Source organism: Nicotiana tomentosiformis, chromosome 6 (assembly GCF_000390325.3).
Source record: "Nicotiana tomentosiformis chromosome 6, ASM39032v3, whole genome shotgun sequence".
Lineage (NCBI taxonomy): Eukaryota > Viridiplantae > Streptophyta > Magnoliopsida > Solanales > Solanaceae > Nicotiana > Nicotiana tomentosiformis.
Window position 1 is genome coordinate 56,704,075 of NC_090817.1, and position 14,773 is coordinate 56,718,847.

Below are 14,773 nucleotides of genomic sequence, written 5' to 3' on the forward strand. Positions count from 1 at the left end.
GTAAGGGTGATTACTTTTCTCCTTACCCTCCGACTGCGAGGCAGTTTTCCTCTTCTTATCTTCACCCGATTTTGGAACCGGGGACTTGGTCCCTTCGTCGCCACTTGAAGGCCTCAAAATGGAATCCTTGGTCAGGGATGTGTAAAAGAAATCAGCGACAGATGAAGTATAAAGAGTATTCCGAAAATGTGAAAAAGGAGGCCCTTACCATGATTCTTGGCCTCCCTGCCTTTGGCCAAATCACGCCATGCACATTCGGCATAAGTGGAAGTCGAAGCTAACTTCCGAATCCAATCCTCAAGGTCGGGCACCGCTTGAGGCATGCAAGGAACAGCTGCATATTGAAAGGCATATCAGGCGAAGTCGAAGAAGGTACGAAGAATAAAATTTGAAAAATCACTTACGATAAAAGTTCCACACCTCGGGGAACGACATCTTCTCTTCTTGAATAATATCACGGGTCCTCACCCATATAAAATGGCTCATCCAACCCCGATTCTTGTCTTCGTCGATGCTCGAGATTAAGGACTTCGTTGCCCGGCGTTAGATCCTTATTAGTCCTCGATAGATTCGAGGCTGATACAACCGCATAAGGTGATTTAGAGTAAACTCTAGCCCCCCGGCCTTGCTAGAGAAGAAGCGCAGTATGATTACTATGCGCCATAGAGAGGGGTGAATTTGGCCAAGAGTAATGTGATTTCTTTTACAAAACTCAACAATCACTAGGTCGAGGGGACCCAATGTGAAAGGGTAAGTATAAACACTTAAGAACCCCTCCACATGAGCAGTGATGTTCTCTTCGGGAGAAGGAATTTGCAACACAACCTCGGGACCCCAGTTGCAGTCCCTCCTTACTGCCTCGAGGTGGCCCTCTGTTATCGAGCACATGTACATCGACACATGCTCACATCGGCCTGGGATCGACGAAGGATTTTAGACTTTGAAATCAGACTTTAGAGTACACGGGCCAGGAACATACTCATAGGGAGGCAGCTCAGCCGGCGCCTTGCCGCCGAACGGCCAGGAAGAGGAGCAAGATGTTTTTCTCCTTCTGCGGTACGGCCGTGGAGGTTTTTTCCATTTGTATAAGTAAAGAGGAGCGAAGGAAGATAAAAAGATAGTTATTTCAACGCTGATGAAGAGTTCTATAGGCGGCGAAAAGGAGACGAAAAGAGTGAGAAGATTTGGAGGTCTGATTAGAGCAAAAAGTAAAGTTTGATTCAATAAAGGAGCAGGCTATCTATTGTCTAAACAGTGGCGGTTCAATATCGGTAATGGCCGACCATCGTCTGGCACGTATTAAATGCCTCAAAAAACTGAACCGACGGGACAACTATCACATACGTCACGATCGGACTCGATGCAAACATCAGTATATATCTGATCGCACCGTTGATAAATCATGTCATTTCTCGTTATATCCTTCCCAAGAAATGAGCAGAATATTAGTATACGGCCAAAATCGATCAGTCCGTCGTACGAGCTAGTCGAGATGGTAATACTTTGATTGAAGAGCGTCTTCGTAATATCAGATTGAGGTTTGAAGTCAGGTCATCAAGCTTCGAGTTCTAGGACCGATCAATGTCAAGCTCGATATCATTATCGAGGTCGAATCCAAATCGAGCTACGAGGCGAAGCGAAGTCGAGCTTAAGATTCATAGGCCGACCGGCACCGACCCGAAATCGATATCAGACTCCGAGTCGGAATCGAGCTCGAGTCAAGATCGAGAACTTGAGTCAATATCAAGCTCACAGACAAGAGCCGTTGCAACCGCACTAGGGGAGAGAATCCTGGCAGAAATTAAGGAAAAGCTAAGCCATCATGGGTTTTCCACTATGTATTTTTTATTATATCTAAAGTAGGATCTCTCCATTATAAAAGGGATGATTGTTGTTTCTGTAAAACATGGGACATTCACATTGTAACAAGATTCCTATTTTCTCGTATTGAAAGATTAATCTTCTTGAGCTCTATCACTTCATCTTATTTTATTCATTCATTTTCCTCCTTTCTACTGTGTTTGTCTTTTATTCTTTATAGTCAAGATTGGATATATCCATTTCTCTTTACGATTTATGTCGATTCATACCACGTACCCTTGGAACTACGTACAAACTCAACTTTATCCAATTTTCTGGGTAAACAACTTTGATTCACTAATTTTGTTATGCAGAGTGGTATTTAAAGTTTAAGCAAAACTTTTTTTTTTGTTATGCAGAGTGAAAACCTTGGGGTATTCCTGATGATTATGAATGTGAATTCACTGAAAATGATGCTCCAGTACCAAATCACATCCCCCTGCACCGTCCTGTCCTCTCCCTGAGGAATTCTACAAGACATTGGAGGCTGTTACTTCTGGCAAATTAGAGGATGCTGGTTCAAAGAAAGATGAATTAACCGGCAACTACATCGGGTGAATCACAGTCAAAGTAGGTCTTTCAGCAGTTCCTTTTTTATTATTGATCAATATATGCCAAGTACTAAAACTGTACGCGCCCTATACTGTCATCCTTGTTTTCTTATCTTTGTGATTTTTCAATATCTGTTTACTGGATTAACTGGAGCTGGTGGACACAAATGCTTGAATCTTTGGTTAATAAAGACGAAGCTTGTTTTTGCTGCAAGTGGCATTGTTTAGTTATTTTCATTGACTATACTAGCTCACAATGGCTACAGTTTTCTCTCATCACTGGAAAAACATCAACATCTAAGCACTTGTGAAGTGAGGTGTACGTTATCGTCCAAGTTAATCATCTATAGTTGTATGAGTTGAAAATTCAGAGTCTGGTGTCCTAGCCAATATCATGATGTGGTGGTTCTTGATTGATCATTTTTTTTCTAGTATAGACAATAATCAGGATCTCAGTCTATATTTAAAAACGATACAAAATTCTAATAAATTCTGGGAGAGTGATCAATCACTTTCCCATTCCCCCTTTAGGAGTTTCTTAAAGCTACTCTCCTCTTTCCTTTACGAGCTTCCCTTCTTTTATTTATTTTATACAAACCGTGCAGTTCTGGTTTCCATCTTTTAGACATGGTGACGGTATTTGATCAGAGTAGGTTCTACTTGCTTAAGACTATAAATACGTCCAGTACATGACTTGCAAGATTTGATTACACGACTGACAACTTAATCTTGTAATTCATCCATACAAACAAAAGGATGTGTATACCCAACAGTTTAAAGAGGATTTGGGAAGGAAATTAAATGGTCAATCCAGCATCAAAATCTTACCTTATCAAAGAAAAAAAAAAGAAGGAAATGGTCAATCCAGCATCTGCTACTTGACAGTCTTTCCCCCAGAAGACTTGCATCCATTATTCAGGTTCCGTAAAATGCGCGTTTACTCTTTTTAAGTTTACGTACATGAAACTTCATGAGCTGCTACCTGCTAGTATTATCTTGAACTCCGTATTATTGGAGGGGAGGTCTGGCATTTTTTGTTTTTGGTTGCTCTTGAACAAAATGCTACTTCTCGTGGAGGCTTGAGAACAATTCTCAGCCATAATTTGCTAACGATGACGCATATATTTCTTGGGTAGATTTATGAGCTGCATTATTGACACTAACATGATAAAACCCAGTACATATTATTTGTCTTTGAGGATTTTTGTATGTCTTCTAAGAAAGAAGAAAGACATTTTAATAGCTTAATCATATAGAATATTTGTTTGAGTTGTCATTTATCTCTTTCTTAAATGTCTCACTTAATTAACACTACACTAATAGAGTAGTAAAAGTGAATTTGAAAAAAATAAGAAATAAATGCATCATGTTTTTCCAAAGCATCAATTATTTTAAAATAAATTCAATTTGCTAGCTAGAGCAACTGATATTCGACAAATATTTTTATTTGAGTGTTGTCTAGATCCTTCTAAGAAAGACAAAAAGGCAAGTTGACTCATGAAATAAAGCTTGGAACCTTTCATGTAAGCTACTAATATGATCACGACCCTTCCAACAAGAAAGTAAAAAAGGATACCCATAGAATCCTTAATGACAACTCCTGACTACCTATCATGGAAACTACAAGTAAATGTGAGCACGAGCCGAGGAGGACACTGAAAAGTAGCGACAGGAAATGCTGACATCAACATGCAATCTTTGAAAATATACTGGCCGTAAATTCTACGGTTAAGACTCCAACAATTAACAAGTCGAGAGAGGGATTAAGTGATATATGAATTAAGGCCCCGTTTGTCAATACAATTTTTTTTCTTTTTCTCAACAAAAAAAAAATCAAAAATGTGTTTGTTCATAAATTTTTAAAATTTTTGGAAAATGAGTTTTCAAAAACCAAAAAGTAGTTTTGACCACTTTTTCAAAATTTTCAGAAAAACTTTTTTTCTTATTCACAAAACTGCAATATATTTTCAAGTGAAATACATGTCTAAACATAATTTCAAATTTCAAATACTATTTTTCAACTCACTCTAAATACTACTTTTCAAAAATTACAATTTTTATGTTCATGCCTACAAAGTCAATGGTATGGATTAAAGTGCGGCAACTCAATCTAAGATATGTTCGGAAATCTTTTAGGAGTAACTAATATAAGAATTAAGTCAATAATACGTACTACAACAAATTCGATTATCAGTGACAAATTATTTTGTCACCTAAAATTCATATTTCATCACAAAAAAAATTTCTTGACGAAAAAAAATCGTGAATCATTCGCCCTTAAATGTGCGTCACTAAAGGTATACAAAGACAATTTAGTGATTCATAACTAAATAAAGTTATATTAACTACGAAATTGATTTTCGTCCCCAAATGTATAGTATTTGTGACGAACTTATTTGTCAAAAAAAGTATAAAAAATTTGTAGTTGATAGTACATTTTCGTCACTAAAGAGACCATTAATAGCGACAAAACTATCTTGTCACTAACTATTTAGTTTAATTAGCGACAACATTAATTGTCTCTAAAGTTATATGTATTTCGTAGTTGAAAAAATCTAATTTCGTCACTAAATGTTTTCTATTATATACAAAAAGATATTTCGTCCCTAAATATAAAAATTAGTGACAAATTTGCTTTTAATAAAATTGGCTTACAATTTTGTAGCTAAGACAATCATTTCATCACTAAAAACATAGCTTTTACTGACAATAAAATTGTCACTATAAATTATCATGATTCACGACATTTACATTTGTCATAAAATACAAAAACAAAATTGTAGTCAATAAGGCAATTATGATAAATAGAAATATATAAGAACTTTTCATTGCTAAAAAGTCAAACAACATAAAGTATTCTAATATACATTATAATACATTTTCTTTGTATACATACATGACCCAAAAAATAACATAAAATGTCTCCAAACTATTCATTTGCCTTCAAACTCCTCCAAGTTTGTGGTTGACTTTATTTCCTGTTGTTGGAGAACTTTATCCTTCCTATATTAAAACAAAATAGCAAAGGATCAAAAGAGAGAAAGAAATTAGAAAATTCTAATAGTAATCCAAGTATAATTTATCAAAACAATCGAATGCAGAAGAAAAAGGTAGCACATACAATGAAAACCATATGTTGGTAAGAAATTCAACAAGATCTTAAGATTTGACTAACATAATTTTCTGCAACCATCAAAGATTATCATTAGTCTGAGATATGCTAACAAGGCTACTTAATGAGTTTACTTAATGCTTATATATTGGTGTTACTAATCTAAGCTTGCTGACAACAAGAACATCTAATTATTTTAATGATAAGAAGCGCTCTTATATAAAAGAACCTCCATTTAGTTGAAATTGAGATATGCCAAAATTTCACAATGGCGATAATGCTTAAACAACAACAAAAAGAGGATTGGCATATCTATAATCCAAAAATATCCTCTTTACCAACCACATAATACAAAGACACAAATTCTCAATTGGGTAACAAGGAAGCATCATTATATTGTAACCATATAAAATTTGCTCCGTTTTAAACTTTATCATATTTTCCAAAATAACTCGTTACATTTCCAGATAGAAAATTTTCAGAAACTAATCAGACCATAAATTTTGTAACCATGACGTATTGTCACGACCCAAAATCTAACTAGTCGTGATGACACCTAACCCAACCCGCTAGGTAAGCCAATTAACAACTATCCAATTCTAATGATATTTAATAAGACAATTAAGTAAAGAAATTATCTGAATCTTATACATTTTCCAAGGACTGGTAGTACAAATCATGAGCTTCTAAGAATAGAGTTTACAAAGCTAAAATAGAGCAAATACATCATCTGTTTAAAAAATACATTAAAAGAGTTTTATAGATGTAAGGCTATCATGAACAAGAGGCAGTTATAACCGGGACGCAGGTACATCTTCAATGCCGTCTCCCGTCGATCACAGCAACGTCAGCAGCCAACATCTGCACGCAATGTATAGAAGTGTAGTATGAGTACAACCGACCCCATGTACTCAATAAGTAACAAACCTAACCTTAGGTTGAAAGTAGTGACGAGCTAACACAAAGGTCGGGTCCAACACGAATATTTCACAATAATTCATTACAAAATAGTACAAGTAACAAAAGAGGTATCTCAGAAATAAAATGCTCAGTTCATTCACAGTTACAAAAAAATAGGCATTTCTTTTCAAGTATCTCTCTGAAAAGCCAAATCTTTTGCCGAAAAAGCTAAAATATGAATAAGTTTGAAAACTTTGATTTTTCCTAGAACTCCTTTTATTAATAAATAAGATGTTTCATTTTTCCTTTCAGATAGCAAGTGTAAGATGTCTCTCTATGCCCATATGTCAAAATGTATGAGAAGTCATAAATGACGTGATACTATACAGCATGAGAAAAAATGCATCTCTATGCTTGTATGTCAAGTGTGCATGCCAAATACGATGCAAATCAATGATAAAAATCATATGCATACTCTCAGAGAATCAATTCACTCAGTCATCCCCGTCACTCAGTCCTCCCAATCACTCGGCACTCGCACTCAGTAAGTACATGCGCTCACTAGGGGTGTGTACAAACTCCGGAGGGGATCCTATAGCCCAAGCATTATAATAAGCCAATCATGGCATAAATCAATAAAATATGATGCGGCGTACAACCCGATCCCATCATATATATATATATATATATATATATATATATATATATATATATATATAGCCAATATGGCCTGATCCCATAAACATCCTCACCATCAGGCCCTCGGCCTCAATCAGTCATCAATCTCTCCAGTCTCTCGGGCTCTCAATGTCATGATACTAGCCCGAAAATAATGATATGATGCATCAATAAATAATAACAGAGACTGAGATATGATATGCATGTGAATGCGTATGACTGAGTATATAATGCAGAGATTACTCAACAATAGAAATGACCTCAGTGGATCCCAACAGGATAAGCAGGTAGCCTAGACATGGCTTCTAACATAATCACAGCCCGATAACTCTAGTACGTAGAGATTTCATAATTTCAGGTGACTACACAGTACCACAGTAATAACAGAAATCACAGTTCATACGGTGCACGCCCACACGCTCGTCACCTTGCATGTGCGTCACCTTAAAACCAAACACATAACACGTATCTTCAGGGATCATACCCTCAGCTCCAAGATTAGAAGAGTTACTTACCTCGGACAAGCCAATTCCAACACCGAGCAAGCCAAGCGATGCTCCAAAAATGCCATCCCGCGCGTTCCGACCTCCGAACGGCTCGAAACCGAGTCCACAAGATGAAAATTGCTTCAAGAATCGCCTCAATCCGAGCTCCATAGCTCCAAAAATGAAGAAAGAACCAAAACCCTCGATAATATAGCTTCTGCCAGCATTTTCGCACCTGCGGCACATTAGCCGCTTCTGCGGCGTCCCTTCTGCGACATAACCTCCTCTTCTGCAGAATCGGCTGAGAACTCGACCCTCACACCTGCGGATAAAATATTCGCTTCTACGACATCGCAGGTGCGAGCCACCATCCGCACCTGCGAAATACCTCGCTCCTGCACTCCATCATTTCGCACTTGCGCATCCGCATATGCACCCAAATCTCCGCTTCTGCGGTCTTACTCACCCAACACTCACCTCGCCTCTGCGACGCCTTTGTCGCTTCTGCGGCTATCGCACTTGCGCAAAACCAGCCGCAGGTGCGATCACACCAGAACCAGTAGCCTTCAGCAATGCACTATGCAACGAAAGTGATCAGAACCTCGTCTGAAACTCATCCGAGCCACTCGGGACCCCGTCCGAATACACCAACAAGTCCAATAATATAACACGGATCTACTCGAGGCCTCAAATCACGCATAACAATATCGAAAATGATGAATCGCACCTCAAATCAAACTTAATGAACTTTAAACTTTTTAACTTCCAAAACGCGTGGCGAAACATAGCAAATCAATTTGGAATGACTTTAAATTTTGCACACAAGTCCCAAATAATATAACGAAGCTATTTCAATTTCCGGAACCAAAATTCGGATCCGATATCAAAAAGTCCATTCCCGGTCAAACTTTTCAAAAATCCAATTTTTGCCATTTCAAGCCAAATTCAACTACGGACCTCCGAGTCATAGTCCGGACGCTCTCCTAAGTCCAAAATCATCCAACGGAGCTAACGGAACCATCAAAACTCCGTTCTGGGTTCAAATTCACAAAAGTCAAACTTGGTCAACTCTCACAATTTAAAGCTTCAACAATGAAATTCATTCTTTAAATTCTATTCCGAATAACCTGATAATCAAAACCGACGATTTACATAAGTCATAATGCATCATACGGAGCTACTAATGCCCGTAAACTACCGAGCGAAGTGCAAATGCTCAAAATGACCGGTTGGGTCGTTACACGTATTGCTTGTATTATCTTTTACACAAAAGAACTGAAAAATACCCTGGAGCAATGCTTGGATTTCCTAGAGGAACCAACTTCAAGAAAAAATATTTTCTCTCTGAATACATGTTGCATTTGTTATGAAGCAACAGAGTAAGTATTGTGAAGTGGGAACACACCTTGATTGAAGTTATAGAAAACAGTTCCTTATTAGCGTAATGTTGCGTCCAATTGAATTCTAGATGCTGCATTGTTCAGCAATTTAAGGAACTAAGGGAAAGTAGGTTAACGTAACAATAATAAGGGAATATAAAATACAAAGGAAATGAGGTAAAAATCTAATGGTCTCACAAGGATGCAATAATAGATTTGCTGAAAAAGATGCATATTAGAGTAAGGAAAAAATAAAGTTCAAGTGTAGCACTAATACAGAATGTTGATGCCTTTAACTGTCCCTTTGTGGATTAATGAAGAGTTCACCATTAACAAATTCAAAGGGTAAAAAGATTTTGTAATCATTTTACATGTTCTCATCTCTAATTAAAGTAAATATACAATCTCCGTATTTGTTAATGACAAAAAAAGATTAATGTCGATATAAGAATACATGTACTAGTGATGCATATGGAAAGAGCTACCATATATACACAAGCTACTCTGAGGCTTAAAAAACATAATAGTATCATGTGTAGGCACCAATCTTAAGATAAAAGGATAATGAATATCATTTAAGTGTTTAAAATGAAAATACACTGAATATTACTTATAAAAGAAAAAATTAAGTTGACATCTAACTATTCTTCACCCAACTCCACCCACCCCACCCCCTAAAAAAGAATAAAAATTTTATATGACATAGGTGATATTAAGTTGTCAATCCAAAAGAGAAGCAAAAGATGCCTGGGCCATAGTTTTCGTGTTATATAAAATTATTACTATCTCAACCATATCCCAAGTCATACAGGATTACTAAATAAGATATTTATCCGCAACGAGCTAATAGGACAAACGCACAAAAACTCTGAAGATATAAGGTCATTCAATTGAAGTGACATTAAGAGTCTAACCTCAATATTAGGCCCTCACCCCTGCACATAAGATTTAACAAATTACTAATCTGTTCAATCAAAAAGAAAAAGTTTAACAAATAAGTAAAAAGAAGGCTTCAACAATGCAAAGTAAATCACATAAACAAGGAATGAAAGGCTTTTCATTATAATGCTATAAAAACAAAGTTCTGTTAAGCTGAGATTTGATAAACATACAACACCTTAGATGCATACCTATCCCTAGATAAATAATTACAATGAAAAGCAAACATAATATAGTCTAATAGACAAATTCTAAATCAAAAAGCATTTCAACTTCAGAAATTTAATCATCGAAGTGCTTGAAAAGGTTTATGAAGAAACATGTCAAGAGGTATGTAGTTGGGAACGCTCTACCAAGATAAACCTAATAAGTTAGAAAACTAAATGTTACCCTAAAAATCGGATAACAATTAAATTTATAAGTGATTTTAAGGATATGCGATTTAATTTGATACTGAACGACAAATCAGATTGCAATTGAAATAAGTAATGAAAAAGTAAATGCTAACCACACAAGTTGAATAGTTTTAGCCTTGGAAGGTTTGCCACCCTTGAACCAAAATTGCTTTTATTGATATCAGAACAGAAACAACAAGAGAGTAACAAGAACTTGACGAGAATAATAATATATTGCTTTGGGATGCGTGTTACAATGTGTTTTACAAGTAATTAGACCCCCTTTATATAGTAGGGGAATCCTACTTTAGGTACAATTATATAAAAGGTAAAAATCTCCTAGTTTGCTGATTTGATGGTTCTTTATTGATACGTGCCGAGATTTCTACCGAAATATCCGACCGGTTATGGATATTTTGGCCTTCCATTATTTCGGTATTCTGTTTGTTATACCGGTAATATTTCCTCGAGCTTATTCGGGATCAGGGTCGATTCCGGGATCATGGGCTCAATGTTCTCGAGGACGGATATTCTGACCTCGTGTTCTGGTTCGATGAGACTCGTAGTCGATTTTCAACCCTTCGCGTTATGAGCCCGATCTATCGTGCAATAGTCGAGCCTGATTTTGACCGTATACAGATAGTCCCCTCGTATTTTAGAGAGTAAACGACGAGAAACGATATGAGCTACCGATTCTCACCTCGGTGCTCCGCGTCAGAAACGACAAAATGAACGAAATGTCTCGTCAATGGCATTTAATGCTCGTCAGTTGCTGGTCGGACACTCCTGGATTTGAACCGTCATTTGGAAATATAAATACCACCTTCTTCATTTATTCAAACTTTACATCCAAATCTTCTCTACTCCTATTTCTTAGAAATTCCAACACTTCCCAAGATTAAATTTCTGGCTATTCTGAAATCCTTTTACAAGAACTTCAGCTGTGTTTTTATCCTCAACCATCAAGCTTAATCTTTAAACTCTCTCTCTTTTCTTCATCTCAAAGAAATGGAGAAGACTTCAAAATCCGTTCCACAAAAAGATTCTCCCTCTACCTCGCGACCGACTGTAGAGGAAAACGTTTTGTCTGCTACTACCGAAGAACCGGCACAGAAACTCCTCTAAAAATGTTTATCCCCGGGGAGTGCCTGACCGGTACTGATTTCAAGAACGAGAAGCCATCCTCAGTACCGGGTCGGTGTGAGTCGGTCTCGAGATATATTTGCTCGATCACCGAGGACGTCCTTTCCGAGGTCAAGAAAGATTGCAACTGGGCTAATAAGCACGTAGTGGTCCCCAAGCCCGAGGAAGCCATTACTACTCACGTAGAGAGATTTTTAAGTGTTTACACTTATCCCTTCTCGTTGGGCCCCTTGGACCCGGTCATTATTGCCTTCTGTAAGAGGTACGAGGTGACCCTTGGTCAAATTCCCCCTTCTTTTTGAAGGATAGTAATTCTCCTCCATTTTTTCGTAAGCAAGATCGAGGGGTATCCCTTCACCCTCGACCATCTCATGAGCTTATATAGTCCCCGACTTTATCGAGGGGAAATAATCAAACTTGCTCGTCGGGCCAGTAAGGCCCCGTTCCCGAGCATTGACGAAGATCAGGATCGAGGCTGGTTAGGTCGCTTTGTTCAAGTAAAGACCTCGGATTTGATCCCAACCGAGCGTATGCCATTTCCTGAGAAGTGGAACATTACACGTAAGTATAATCTTGCTTTCAAGATTTTGTTCATCGTTTTTCCTTTTCCTCCCTTCTGATCGTTGTTTTGTAGTGGTGCAGCTGTTGCTCGGTTGCCAGATGCAGTTCCTCAACTCAAGGAGTGGGTCGAGGGCATTGTGTCGTAGAAACCATATTTTAAAAGCGCATGGCGCGAGATTTCGAAGGGCCGGTGGGAGGCACGTTCTCATGGTGAGATTCCTTTCTTGAGTGGACAACACTTAGGTTTCCTTCGTGCTGTTGCGCCCTTACTCATTTCATTTTTCTTTGCAGGTCTTTCCAAGGATGTCGCAATGAGGCCTCCATCCGGTGATGATGATATCCTCACCAAACCATCTTCTCCGAGGCAGGATAAAGAGAAGAAAAGAAAAAGGGCTCCGAGTTCTCCTAGCTCCGAGAAAAAGAAGCCAAGGAAAAGATTGGCGCGTAAACCAAAGAAAAGCACCAGTGCTCGAGTACTGTCTCCGGACTCACTCTATCGATTGAAGGATGAGTTTGAAGGGGAAGGATAAGCCTTCGATCTGGTGGCCAGCGAGCTGCCACAGCTCGAAAGGTAGGGGTCCTCCGAACCAGAGGGAGGCGGGGCCGAACTTCATCTAGTTAGGGAGGCCGGGGAGGAGGCAGGAATTGAAGCTTCCGGGGATACGGGAAAAGCCCCGCAGGAAGCACTTGGCCCGATAGATATTGCTGAGTCACCCTCATTCACAGATTTGATGTTCAACGAGGCCCAAGGTGCACAAGAACGCCCCATCGAGGGGGCCCATAGATCGAACGACCCCTTTCGCATTTTTTTCGACGGCATGGATTCGGCGGCCACAGAGGACACCATCGGATTTGGCGATTTAGAGATACCGAGGAAGAGCTTACCCTCTGAAGCAAGCGGTCCTTCCTCGAGCCCGAAATTGGTCGATCAATTCCCTGCCCTAAGTGCTAATCCCGATCGGAAGAAATCCATTGTTATCTCTTTTCCAGAGGATGCCCGAGTCCTCTCTGCCCCCGTAGGGGTACCAGTTATCTTTGGCATTTGGTGACCGAGGATGATCAAGCCAAGATGAACAAGGTAGATGCACCCTGCCTTTTCAATGAAGCATAATAGGCGCTGAACCGGGTAACTTCATGCTTTACTAAGTGATTTTTTGATTTATACTTAGATTATTTCGTAGATAACTTGGTGTTTCTTTTCGTGCTCGTAGGCCTCGGTGCTTCATCATGAGACCTTTTTAAGGTACCGGGATGAGCTGAAGCAACTCAAAGCTAAAGTTCGTGAGCTCACTGAGAAGAGAGACGCCTTTAAACTTCTTAGCGAGGAGATCGAATGGGAGGTTAAGAATCTCCGTGCCAAGCTGGAAGTTGCTCGGAAGGAACATGCTGATTTGGTCGAGCAGGTAAAAGTTTTTAAGGTTAGTGACGATGGATTTGATTCGGTGACTGATGGTCAAAATCTGTAGGTCCAGCAAAAACCCGATCGGATTGACAAGCTTCGAGCAGAAATGGATATAGTCAAAGCTGAGACTGATGAATGGAGAGGCCGAATGGATCGTCTGGCCTCGGAAAAAGAGGTTGTTCAGGCATAACTAACTTCGATTGAAAGCCAGCTTAGAGCAGCAAAGGAGAGGGCTGAGGTTCAGATAAAAAAGGTTGAGGAGCTCCAATCCCGGTTAGGTTCAGCTGTCTCAGATCGAGAAAGTCTGGCCAAGGAGCTTAGAACGGCCAAGTCAGAGGTCATCGTGGTTAAAGCCGAAGCTGATGAAATGGTGGCCCAGTACAAGGCCCATGCCGAGGCGGCTCAAGACCTTGTAAAAACTATAGTTGAGCATATAAAGTGGCAATCACGAAGGGAGGCCCTCGAGGAAGTTCACTTTCGGGGTTTTGATTTATCGGCTGAGATTAAGAATGCGAAGGTGCTCGAAGCTGAGGCCAGGAAGCTGGCCTATGCTGAGGAGGAAGATTCCGAGGAGTCTGAAGATTTGGGTAAATCCGAGGGTGGCGGAGGACCCGAAGGTGATGATGCGGCCCCTGACGAAGACTAGGCCACTTAAGACCCTTTTAGATGTTTTGTTTTTTGCTTTTTGTATCACCCTTTTGTTGAGGTTGTTCGGCGTTTGTAAAAATTTGCATCGGGGCTGTTTGGCCCTTGTAAAAAGAATTTTTGATATGTATATAAGGCTTTTTCTCTTCAACAGCTTTTGAATTTTCCCTTTGCTTTATTATTTACATTCGCAAAGATCGAAATGCCTTAGCATGAAGTAGTTAGGTTATCTTCGAAGGTTCGAACAAACCTTGCCTTTAACATTATTTCGTTTTAAGGCATCGAGGGAATTCAAAACTTTTTCCCAAAGTAGTTTAGATTATAATTTGCCGAGAGTAGCCTTTAGAACCGGTTATGAATTTTTTTGAAGGCCTTGTTTTTGTTACGGGTCTCGGACGTCTCCGAGCCATTTCAGTATGGCTGTAGCCTTTTTAATTTAGGTGTTGACCAGTGGGATTTACTCCGAGTTATCCAGGATTTGTCTAAGATAACAGTCCCCGAATGGGGTGGCCGTAGCCTTTAAGGTTCTGGCGTTGCCTAATAGGTCTTGTTCTTCTTGGCTCCGGTAGCCCGAGCCGTCCGAGTTTGATTTTGGTCTGTAGTCCCCGATTGGGGTGATCGTTCGAACTCGGGTAAAGGCAGCCCTTGGGCTCGGTACTTTAGGGGATCGAATGTACGAAATTCCTTAAAAGAAAAAAGAGAAATTCTTAAAGGACAAGATAT

The 14,773-nt window shown here is 39.2% G+C and overlaps 1 protein-coding gene and 1 long non-coding RNA gene across 2 annotated transcripts; one reads left to right on the plus strand and one right to left on the minus strand.

Moving 5' to 3' along the window:
• Positions 1-5,222: 5,222 nt before the first annotated feature.
• LOC104110336 (uncharacterized) lies at positions 5,223-10,282 on the minus strand. The gene is made up of 3 exons (XR_004510540.2): positions 9,880-10,282; positions 8,992-9,082; positions 5,223-5,414 (listed from the first exon to the last, which is right to left on the minus strand). It is a non-coding gene; the product is annotated as an uncharacterized lncRNA (long non-coding RNA).
• A 1,887-nt stretch (positions 10,283-12,169) lies between these two features.
• On the plus strand, positions 12,170-14,051 carry LOC117280078 (uncharacterized). The gene is made up of 4 exons (XM_070178709.1): positions 12,170-12,200; positions 12,295-12,476; positions 13,215-13,406; positions 13,617-14,051. The coding sequence occupies exons 1-4, from the start codon at positions 12,170-12,172 to the stop codon at positions 14,049-14,051; spliced, it is 840 nt and encodes a 279-aa protein (XP_070034810.1).
• The last annotated feature ends 722 nt before the right edge of the window (positions 14,052-14,773 follow it).